This window comes from Lycorma delicatula, chromosome 1, assembly GCF_047948215.1.
Source record: "Lycorma delicatula isolate Av1 chromosome 1, ASM4794821v1, whole genome shotgun sequence".
In the NCBI taxonomy this organism is placed as follows: Eukaryota; Metazoa; Arthropoda; class Insecta; order Hemiptera; family Fulgoridae; genus Lycorma; species Lycorma delicatula.
The window spans coordinates 170,911,687-170,924,157 of record NC_134455.1 but is presented as its reverse complement, the minus strand read 5'-3'; the positions used below and the strand labels follow the sequence as shown (position 1 = coordinate 170,924,157).

Sequence of the window (12,471 nt, the reverse complement as noted above, 5' to 3'; positions counted from 1 at the left end):
AATCCTCTGAGTACTGCGCATTTCCTGAAAATGTAGCTCTCTGCATTTTCATATAAAAATGATGGAGGCGCCTTCCTTGGTAAAATATTCTGGTGATAAACTAGTCCCCTGTTTGAATCTCCAGGTGGGGACTACTAAGGAAGGGGTCACCAGAAAATTAAAAAAATAACATTCTTCGAGTTGGAGTGTGGAATGTTAGAAGTCTAAAAAAGGTTGGTAGGTTAAAAAATTTAAAGAGAGAAATGGATAGGATAAATGTAGATGTAGTAGGAATTAGTGAGGTTCAGTGGGAAGAAAAAACAACTTTCGGTCAGGTGATTTTAGAATAATTAACTCAGCTTCAAATAATGGGCAGGCAGGAGTAGGTTTCGTAATGAACAAGAAGATAGGGGAGAGAGTTGAGTATTTCAAAATGCATAGTGTAATAGTTGGAGATTGGAATGCAAGCACTGGAAAAGGCAAGGATGGAAATTTAGTGTGTGAATACAGGCTGGGCAAAAGGAATGAAAGAGGGGACCCCCTTATAGAGATTTGCACATATATATATATATTTTGCAAGTATAATTTAGTAATTGTCAACACTCAGTTTAAAAATCATAGTAGAAGAATATACACATGGAAAAAGCCAGGTGATACTGTAAGGTATCAGAAGATTATATCATGGTTAAGCAGAGATTTAGAAATCAACTCATTGACTGCAAAACTTACCCTTTGATAGCGACCATAATTTAGTGTTAATGAAATGAAGATTGCGGTTAAAAAACCTGAAGAAAAGGTGTCAGATGAATCGGTGGAATTTAGAGAAGCTTGAGGAAGAGGAGGTAAAGAAGATTTTTGAGGAGGACATCGCAAGAGGTCTGAGTAAAAAAGGTAAGGTAGAAAATATAGAAGACTGGGAGAATTTTAAAAAAGAAAATTTGTAAATCGGCAGAAGCAAACTTAGTCAAAATAAGGAGAATTGGTAGAAAACCTTAGATATCAAAGGATATATTGGAGCTGATGGATGAACATAGAAAGTATAAGAATGCTAGTGACGAAGAAGATAAAAGAAACTATTGACATTAAGAATATATCGACAATATAAAATATTGACAGTTAAGAAATACTATAAACAGGAAGTGCAAATTAGTGAAAGAAAAGTGGATTAAAGAAAAGTGTTCTGAAGTGGAAAGAGAAATGATCATTGGTAAAATAAACAGAGCATACAGGAAAGTTAAGGAAAATTTTGTGGTACATAAATTAAAATCTAATAATGTGTTAAACAAAGATGGTACACCGATTTATAATATAAAAGAAAAGGTCAATAGGTGGGTAAAATATATTGTAGAGTTGTACGGTGAAATGACTTAGAAACTAGTATTATAGAGGAAGAGGAGGAGGTTGAAGAGGATGAAAAGGAAAGTACAATACTTATATCTGAATTTAAGAGAGCATTAAAGAATTTGAATGGCAGAAAGGCAGAAACAATGAATGGCATGGATGAAGTCCTATGCAAGAACTACTCCATGAAAATAAACAAGAACAAAACAAAAGTAATGAAATGTAGTAGAAATAATGTAGGTGGACAACTGAATACAAAAATAAGAAGAGAAAAGATTATGAAGGTAGGCTTTTGTTATTTGGGAAGTACAACTACTAAAGATGGCTGAAGCAGGAACAATATAAAATGCCGAATATCTCAGGCGGAACGAGCTTTCAGTCAAAAATATTATTTGCTTACATCGAAAATTAATTTAAACATCAGGAAAACATTTTTGGAAGTATATGTTTGAAGTGTAGCTTTATATGGAAGTCAAACTTGGTTGATCAGAGTACCTGAGAAGAAAAGATTAGAATTTTCTGAAATGTGGTGTTAAAGGAGAATGTTAAAAATCAGCTGGGTGGATAAAGTGACAAATGAAAAGTTGTGGCAAATTGATGAAGAGAGAAAGAAGCATTTGAAAAAATATAGTTAAAAGAAGAGACAGATTTACAGGCTATATATTAAGACGTCCTGGAATAGTCGCTTTAATACTGGAGGGATGTGTAGACGGGAATAATTGTGCCGATAGACAATGTTTGGAATATGTAAAACAAATTGATGCCGAGGGTATACAGAAATAAAAGGACTGGCACTAGATAGGGAGTCTTGGAGAGCTGCATTAAAACAGTCAAATGACTGAAGACAAAAAAAATTCAACTTTTAAAAATTTCCTTACTTAAGTATTTCTATAAAAAAATTACTTACTGATTCTAAAACTACTTGTAGATCTAATGTCTGTGCCAATTCAAATTTTGGTAAAGAGATATGAACTTCTCTTTGTCTGAGATTCTTTAATTCCTCAGCCAAATTTACTGTATTCAAGGCTTCCTCTGTTTGTGAAAGACCAGTAATTTCATCAGGCAAAATTATGAACATGCTGAAATCATGATCCTGAAAAATATTTATATAAATATTATGCATATCTCACATGAATTTTATGGCACCTGTACGCTCTGTACCTGTAATGTTAAGTTAGGTACACTTATCTCTGAAACTATTTAAAATAGCTTCAATTTTTTTTTTTTTTTTAATTAAACTATATCATTTTTCTATCTTTTAACATATTCTTTTCTCATTTTTACTTCCTTGTACGAAGTAAAGGAAGTATTGTAATAACGAAAAATTACAGTTTTCAAAATTCAACGGAAATATCCATTTTGATTAGTTTCGGCGTGACGTCTGTACGTACGTGCGTATCTAGCATAACTCAAAAACGATTAGCCTTAGAATATTGAAATTTTGGATTTAGGACTGTTGTAATATCCAGTTGTGTATCTTCCCTTTTGTTCACAATGAACTGAACCAAAAGTGTCCAAAGATCAAAATTCAAAAATATTTGGATTTTGCAATTTTTTTTTAACTGCAGTAATAAGCTTTAACTGCATTGAGATCTTTTCAACAATGTATCATAAGTGCTACGAATTTTCATTGGTTCCAGAGTTTTATAGCCCAATCAAATTTTAATTAATGAAATATTTGGATCTTACAAGGGAAGGCATATCGGTTCTAATCCGACTTCATTTACTTTTTTTAACTGTTTCTTTTTAATTTAAATATATTGATTTATTAATCATTATTAACCTCTGATTGTCAAAAGAATTTTACAATAAATAAAAATTCAATAATAACAATAAAAAAAAAAATCAGAAATTATTAGTGAAATAAAATTTTATGCACTTTTAAATATGTGTGCATGTAATTTAATAGGTGTACAATGAATTCATGTAGTGTCTACATCAAATTTTTTATTGTAATAATTTTTTTATGAATTTTTAAAATACATCTGTCAAGCAGGAAAGAATAAAAAATTTTTTTTAATTTTTAAAGTTGATATATATATATATATATATATATATATATATATATATTATATATTTCTATGTCCATATCATATATTTCTGTACGATAAAAAATTAAACAAAAACTTACAACTAATATCACAGCCTAAAAAATCTAAAATAAGTGTTCAACAAAAATTGTAAAATTTAACTAAAAAATAATAACAATTTAATAAAGTCCAAGAGGGGTGTAAAGGGTCCCAACTCGGGTAACGGGAAGCATAAAAAATTAACATAAAAAAACCTAGGTTAAAAACTAAAATATTAAAAAGCTAGAACTTACAATTAATAACATAGATAAAATATCACTAAGAAACTTAAAACTAATATTACTAAAAAATGTATATAACTAATATCACAGTGGGAAACTTAAAGCAAAATTTATTTAAAAGGAAAAAATATATATATAAAATTTAAATAAACATCAATATTTTTAACGAAGTCCGAGAGGGGTGTAAAAGGTCCCGGTCTCGGATACAGAATAAAAAAATAAATAAAAATCATAACAATTAAATGAAAAAAAAAACAAAACCATTAAAATAATTCTTCAGCACTAGAAAAAATATATATATACCACAATATTAAATTTTGTGTAAAATATTAACACTTAGTAAAAATAGTATCACCCTACCGGGTGATACTATTTTTATAAGGAAGTTTTATACCTAAAACTTCCTTATTATTGTTCAGAATCTGGCGAATGATTGTGGAATCATTCGCCAGATTTAAATTGCGTCGTGAATTTAAATTACATAGTAATTTAAATTTACGACGCATAACATATGAAATTTATCAGTATGTGGCGCACGGTCATGTGGCAGTTACATCGTGCGCATAGTGGTGCGTGTCCTGCTGACATGAGGTACTCGTGTGTGACTCTGGTATGTCCTAATCGTAATTGACAGAGGGCCACTTCCTCACGGCGAATTTTTCTGCATGAGGAGTCCCATGGCAACACAGAATCTTTAATGGCTAGAGTTTGTTATCAACGTAGCCGTCCAGTCACCCTGTCACTTTGCTCGAAGAGACTATCCTATATAATTAATAAAGTCAGAAATAGCAACACGAGTGGTGAAGGGAGGTTGATTACATGCGTCTTTAGCAGCGGAATCTGCACGTTCATTACCTGGAATTCTCACGTGGCTATGAATCCAACAGAAACTCACTTCTGTGTTGCGATGGTTCAACTCAGCGATTGCATTATAGATTTCAGATGTCTAGAATAAAAATCTTCTAAAGGTTGGAGTGCACTATACGAGTCACAACAACATAACGTCATCATCGTTATAAAGATATCATTCATTAAAGGTAGCCTAAAAAGCAATGTATATAACAAATAAGGATATGACAGTATTTTGGGTTAACGAATTCAATGCCTTATTGATAGCGAACAGTTCAGCAGTAAACATAATACCTGCAATATTATGCAGAATACCTGTAATATTAGGCAGACCAAACATACAGATACTGATATTAAGAATAAATGCGCATCTAACGGTTTCATTCTCTTTTGATTTATCTGTGTATACTATTGCGTCTGGGTTTATTTTGGAGAAAATGTGGTGAAAATTTTGCTGAAAGACGATAGGTGGTGTTGTTTGGTGTATTTCTTGTATATGGTAAGATCAAAAATAAAATTTATAAGGTAGATTCTCCACGGAGGATATGAGCAGGGATACATTGGGAAAACAGAAGGCATGTCAATGTTTAAAAGCTGTAGTAACCGCCGGGTACGTATACCCATAGATGCAGTGGAACGTCGATGGTCCTCATATCTTTGTAAATTAGGATTTACAAGACTGCGGTAAAAGCCGGATGATTCGGTTGTCCTAAGATGAGCAACGTAAGAGGCTAGAAGTTGGTGACGTCTACCCAAAGTTCATCGCACTCAACAAGTATGCTAGTAACAGGGCTTGATTTAAAAGCACCTGTAGCAAGATGGAAAAAAGCATGATGTACAGCATCTAACATCTTCAGCTCGGTATTACGCGCTGAAGAATAGGCGCGTAAGCTTTCATTAACGATGATAAGCTTCCAACCCTGATCCGGAGTACTAAATCGTCGTTCATAGTCTTGACGTTTGTTTCACAGAGACTGGCCAGGTCGACTAGAGGTTGGGAAGTACTTCAGCAGGAAGAGTCGCTTAGCGATCATGAAGTGATCTATTTTGAAATGGGGGCCTCATGGTCACGAGGAGTTGATTTACAAGTAAGAAGAGTGGTGAGTGCGTTGGGCATTGAGAGGGTGCAACATATTGTTCAAGAGCGTTTGGGTCACCTCTGTGACATTTCGCCGGCGTTTTTAACGAAGGTGATTTCGGAGGCTTGCCGTACGGCGCTGGTGAAAGCACAACCAAAGGATAAACGTGTGTATTGGTGGTCACCTGAGGTAGCCGCCGCTACCTCAGGTAGCGGCGGCTAGAAGGGCCTTTATTGGTGCAAGGAGGCGTCTGCAGCGAGCAAATCGTAGAGATGTGAGGGACGAGATTAATTTGGCACTGGAAGAATTAAGGAGATGTCGGAAAGCTTTTACGAAAAAAATTATGAGCAGTAAGAGAGAGAAGTGGCAGGAGTTTTGTTATCGCCTCTATAGCGATATATGGGAAGATGCCTTCAAGATTGTTAGTAAAAAGTTCGGGAGAACGTTACCTGTATTGTCTAGAGGGCTACTGGAGGACTGTGTGGAGGTACTGTTCCCCAGGAGGCCATGAGAGGAATTGGAGGAGGTTGCTGCGGTGGAGATTCCTCCGTTTGATGAGATGGAATTAAGAAGTGCGGTGATGAAAATCAGTAGGCGGAAAAGTTCGGGATTAGATGAAATTCCCAATGAGGTGGTGGCGGCGGTGGCAATGGCGATGCCGGAGAAGGTGTTATCTGCGTTTAATAAGGTGCTGGTAGATGGTATAATTCCAAAGGTGTGGAAGGTGGGGAGGAAGGTCCGGAGGGTGGTAAGAAGGAGAATGACCCCTCACCAGGCCGGTGAGCCTTTTAAGTTGTATGGCAAAGTTGTTTGAATGGTTGATGGCGGAACGGCTGAGTTTAGAGATTGAAGCTGGTGAGGGACTAAGTGAATACCAATTCAGTTTCCACAAGGGCTGTACTTCAGTGCAGCCTGTTGAGAGAGTAATGCGGATGGTTGATAAGGCAGCTAGTGTTACCTGGAGATCCCGGGCTATTCCGGCGGTAGTGTTGCTGGACATAACGAATGCGTTTAATTCGCTACCGTTCGGGTGGGTTCTCCAGGAACTAAAGAGGACGAAGATCAGCCCGTATTTGTACAGGTTTGTGCAGAATTACTTTAATGGCAGGGCAGTGCAGAAGGGGCTCCAATTGAGATTGTAATGGAGGCAGAAGTGCCGCAAGGGTCGTTCATTGGCCCGCTCTTGTGGTGTATCGCTTATGATGGGCTGCTGGGGTTAAGTTTTCCAGACGGGGTTCACCAACTGGTTTTACGGATGATCTCTTCCTAGTCATTGCGGCTAAAGTGGAGGAGGAGGTTATGACCCGGGGGAACGAGGCGGTGAAGATGGTTCACGATTGGTTACGGGAGCGACAGTTCCATCTAGCGTTGATGAAAACGCAGCTGGTATTAATGACTGGAAGACGACGGCTCCGGAGGATTAGTAGGAGGCACGGAGATTGTACCTTCGCCCAGAGCTAAATACCTAGCAGTAACGCCAGATGACAAGCGTTCTTTTCTGCCGCATGTAGTGGAAGCGGTGAAGAAGGGCGGTAAGACTGTGAGGGCGATTAGCAGGTTGTTGAGTAGGATGGGCGGGCCTAGCACAGTGAAGAGAAAATTATTAGCATCGTTAGCTAGGTCCGTCGTCTTGAACGCCGTTCCACCCTGGAGGAGAGCGTTAGACAAGGTGATTGTGAGAACGAGCTGCTCTCTTTGCAGAGGCCGTTGACAATTGGGGTGGCGCGATCGTACCGAACTGCTTCGACGGAAGCAATTTTAGTAATAGAGGCCATGCCACCTTTAGATTTGATAGCGGAGGAGGTAGTGGAGAGATCGGCCAATAATAATAATTATATCATTTATTTATTGGTTATTTATTAGATATTTTTATAATTTATTTTTCCTTTGTAGAGGGTTTTTCTAATTTGTTAGCTTTTTTTTACTAATGTTAATATTAATATTAGTTAAATAAAAGCTTTTTTAAAAAATAATTTTTTATTTTTATTTTAAGCTCCTTAAAAGGAAATATTAGTAAGCTCCTTAAATTTAAATAGGGGATATAAAATAACTGGGGATTAACTTAAAACTAAGACCAGCTATTCCCGAAAACAACTCTAACCTAGCTGAGCCGATAAGACAAGATGGCTGTAGATCGGCACAAACAAAACATAATGGGCAGCACACTGCCCATTATTGTTTTGTTATGTCTTTTTGGCATAATGGCCAAAAAGACCTGAGAGGACAGTGATATAGTTATGAAACAATATGAGTAGAAGGGGAATATGGTGGCCAGTGTGACTGCCCTAAAAGCCGCAAAGGGTTAAAACTCTGCTACTGTTTGATAATGTTTCAGTACTTCCTCAGAAGTTATTACAGAGTAGTAGTGAAAAATTAAATGTTTATTCATGCCTCCTAATATGTCGTACTAATCGTTTGCTTTTGTTCAACCAAAATCTCTTATAATTCTAAATAAAGCTAGTTTCTTTGATTAGTGTATATATATATATATATATATATATATATATATATATGTGTGTGTGTGTGTGTGTGTGTGTGTGTGTATATGTTTATCTCTCAAAGTTTTTCCTATAAAATTTGTTTACTGGTACTGATGAAGATAACCAAAGAAAATGGAACTACAATATTTTTTACCAACAACAGATACAATTCACTGGCCATTTCATTCTGACCTAAATGAGGCAGTATGTTTGTTATTTTTAAAGTTAATATTATATTTTTCCTATAGTAAAAGAACATAAGAACACTAATCTCGTGCGTGTACATGTACGGTTAAAATGGTGAGAAAAATAAATACTTAATCAATGAATCTACAAGAGCATACAACTGTGAAGAAACACAAGCTAGATATAACATTCTTTCCCAAAAAATGTACATATCAAAGGGAACATTTTATTTGATATTACCTTATAAGGAAGCTGCAATATTTTAGCCTTCAAAATAGGATGTTTAGCGAAATGCATGTCCTTCTTATTTAAATGCATCATGTCAACGTCAACAGTATCATTTTCATTTATATAAAACTTTTCAGTTCTGGTATCTTCATCACAAAAACGAAAACTCCAGTCAGCCTTAAAATAAACAGCATTAATGAGAAGCATGACTGTATCTTTCGTTATGAAACCTAAAACAAATAAAATGATACATACAGAAATATCCAGAATGAAGTTAAAAAGAGGATAATGAACGTAATGATCAGTTGCTGTGATGCCATAATTGCCAAGTATTTAAAGGTTTTTATAAAACCTAGATAACTTCAGATAGTTAATTTTTTCTCCAGAAGAGCAAAATGTTACTAAAAGAATAGCAGTACTCGGGTAGTAGAATCTGGGTGAGTTTTATTTTGCAAGGAAAGTGGTCTCTAAGGAAGAATATAGAAAGGAACTGGCAATAAGTAAACATACCACACGCAGAGAATATATCTGAAGGGAAACTTTACAGAGCACTCTCTATTGTACCACAAACTAGAAAGAACTCTGCCTTGGACCATTAACTGAAATTCTGTTCATTAAATGGGTAATGTAATAATAATTTAACAAGCATGCAATAGAAAGAATCAAACTGGCATTTTTTAGCAAAATTAAATAAACGATAAATTTAGTTACGAATACTGTTTTTGATTTTGAGCAATATTTGTGTCAGTGATTTATTTGGCACCTGATTGATTTTGCTTTGATTATACTTGGAAGGAAATAATTAAAAAAATATTTTTTTAAATAGGTCCAAAGCAAAAGAAATGATGTTTAACATTACTCTTCTTATTTACATCAATTCCTAATTTCATTTCTTGTTGTAAATAATAACATAATTCATAAGATAACAATTACTTGATGTATTTTTACTTACTTGTACGAAGTAAAGTAAGTATTGTGATAGCGAAAAAGTTTGGTTATCAGATTTCAACGGAAATATCCATTTTGACAATCCCTGAATCCATTTTGACTAGTATCAGCGTGACGTCTGTACATACGTATGTACCTATATACCTCGTATAATTCAAAAGCGATTAGCCGTAGGATGTTGAAATTCTGGATTTAGAACTGTTGTAACATCTAGTTGTCCACCTCCCATTTTGATCGCATTTCACTGAACTAAAAGTGTCCAAAAAAGCCCAAATTTAAAAAAAAAATTGGATTTTGGACTTTTTCTTAACTGCAGTAATAATCTGTAACTGCACTAAGAGCTTTTCAACTATATATCACAAGTTATTTTCATTGGTTCCAGAGTTATAGCCAAATAAAATTTTAATTAATGAAATATTTGGATCAAGGGGAAGGCACATCGGTTCGAATCAGATTTCATCTCCTGTTTTTTAACTTTTTTTTTAATTTAAATCTATTGATTTATTAATAATTATTAACCTGATTGTAAAAAAATGTTTACGATAAATAATAATTCAATAATAACAATAAAAAAATTATCAGAAGTTATTAATGAAATAAAATTTTATGTACTTTTCATTTTAAAAAAAATGTGTATATGTAATTTAATAGACGTACAAGAAAGTTAAGGGTGTCCACATTAGATTTTTTTAGTTAAAAAAAAAATTAATACTGTTTTTAATTAAATAAACCTGAGAAAACATTTGTCTCAGGCTTTTTCTCTTCCAAATAATTTTTTTTTAAATCATAAAAATCTAATGTGGACATCATATGACTTCCTTGTACACCTATTAAATTACATGCACACATTTTTTGCTACACTTCATCAAAACATACTTCATTTGAAAGTGAGATACGATCCTCCAATTATTAAATAAAGTGAACAGTTACATAATTCCTAAATAATAGTTTTTACTCGTATTAACATCAAATATTTATACAATTGTTAATTCAACAATCTTACCCTAAATATTAGGATAAAGTAAAAGTCCCTTTATTACTCTTTAAATAAATGTGTCTTATACCTATCTGTATGATAGATGTAGATTTGGACACCACATACAGAATCTGTATCTGGTCCAAATTTGTATGTTTTGTCCAATATAACATTGTATTTTATTGTTCTGTCAAATAATTAAATAAAATGATTTTTTTTAAATAAATATACAATTTTTAGAAGATTTTACTAAGAAAATCCAAAAGAATTCCGATTCTAAATTATAATTTCAAATTAATATTAAATAATCAGATATAATATCACGGTTATTACCAATATAACATTCAATTATTCTAAATGTCGATTGCCCAGTCGATTGCAATCAAAATGGAGGTGCAAAATTAGATGTTATTACAGTCCTAAATATAAAATTTCAATATTCTACAGCTAATCGTTTTCGAGAATGTGTAAAAGGTAAAACAGATAGGCTTTGGAAATAAAATTATTCTAATATACTAAGATCAAGCTTAATGTTAAAAAACATTGATTTTCATAAGCAAAGTATTTCTAATTCTGAAAGAAAATAACTATAGTAACCTTTTTCTACAAAAATTTAAATCAGTATAAGGCAGCTAAGATCCATATTACTGTAGCTAATAATAGAAAGGCACGGGCTTCGAGACACTGATTTAAGCCATATTGCGTATGTGAATAGTGCACTGTTTACGTGTTTTCATCACAAAATACTAACACGCAATATTCAAATATACTCAAGAAGAATGGCCCTAAAAATTTCTTTAGCATTTTATATTAGTATATATTTAATTATATTTTATATTAAGTATATTGAAGATCAATGTAGATATGTCCACATATACAACCAGGTGATTCAAAGAAACGGGAAATTTTAAAAATTAAATAACGTTAATGAAATTTTTTTTTTAGAAAATGAATTTTATTTCATGTAATTGTATAAATGTTGCCATTTTAGGATACATACATTTTAGTTTATTTTTTAAAGATGACATCTTGCAGGTGACCTCCTCTTCTACGTAAACACTCACGAAGTCTCTTCGTTAAATTGTTCGTGGTTTGACGTAACATCTCAACTGGAATTTCCGCAATTGCTCCTCGGATCTTTGCCTTCAGTTCTTCCGTTGTAGCAGGTCTACTGTGGAACACTTTGCTTTTAAGGTGACCCCACAAAAAGTAATCGCAAGCTGAGAGATCAGGCGATCTGGGAGGCCATCTAATGTCACCATTTTGTGAAATGACACGTTGTCCAAACAATCGGCGTACAGCTGCCATCGATATTCGTGTAGTATGAGACGTTGCTCCGTCTTGTTGAAACCAGGCTGTGTTAAGAACTGGTGGAAATCTCTTTTGTTGTTCCACAACAAAGGTTTCAAGCATGGCTACGTAACGAGCCGACGTCACTGTAATCGCAAGACCGTTGTCATCCTCAAAAAAATAAGGGCCTATAACACCGTAAGATGACATAGCACACTACACGGTCACTTTCTGGCTGTGCAACGGACGCTGGTGTAGCTGCGTAGGATTTTCTTGTGCCCAGTATCTGAAATTTTGCTTGTTAACAAATCCACTGAGGTGGAAATGCGCTTCGTCTGACATCCACAGTTTGTGAATAAACTCTTCGTTATTTATCTTCTGAAGCATTGCATTACAGAATTGTACTCGCACAACTGCATCGTTCGGTTTCAGTTCCTGGACGATCTGCAACTTGTATGGATGGTATTGCAAGTCCTTCACTAACATTCTTCGAACACTTGAACTATGCAATTGTACAGATGCTGAGAGACGACGGATTGAGCGATGTGGACTTCGTGTGACAGCATCTTGTAAAGCTTGAATTGTGGTGTACAGACGGTTCGCTCACGGCCTGGAGGTTTCTTTTTCATTGCCGAATCAGTTTCCTCAAAATTAGATATCCATGTTTTAATTGCATGTGCTGATGGAACACGGTCGTGCCGTCCCAGATTAAAATGACGGCGAAATTCTCTACGCGCCCCCTCCACACTGTCATTGTTTTTGTAAAACGCTTTGATAGCAAATGCACGTTGCGCACCACTCCAA

General features: G+C 34.6%; 1 protein-coding gene across 2 annotated transcripts in view; it reads right to left on the bottom strand.

Moving 5' to 3' along the window:
* The window catches only part of LOC142325523 (leukocyte elastase inhibitor-like), a 41,343-nt gene that overhangs the window by 7,268 nt on the left and 21,604 nt on the right, over positions 1-12,471 (bottom strand). For both annotated transcript variants that reach the window (XM_075367393.1, XM_075367400.1), the window contains 2 exons: positions 8,466-8,683; positions 2,228-2,413 (listed from right to left, as the gene is read on the bottom strand). In XM_075367393.1, the coding sequence (XP_075223508.1) occupies positions 2,228-2,413; positions 8,466-8,683 (404 nt within the window). The remainder of the gene's footprint in view (positions 1-2,227; positions 2,414-8,465; positions 8,684-12,471) is intronic.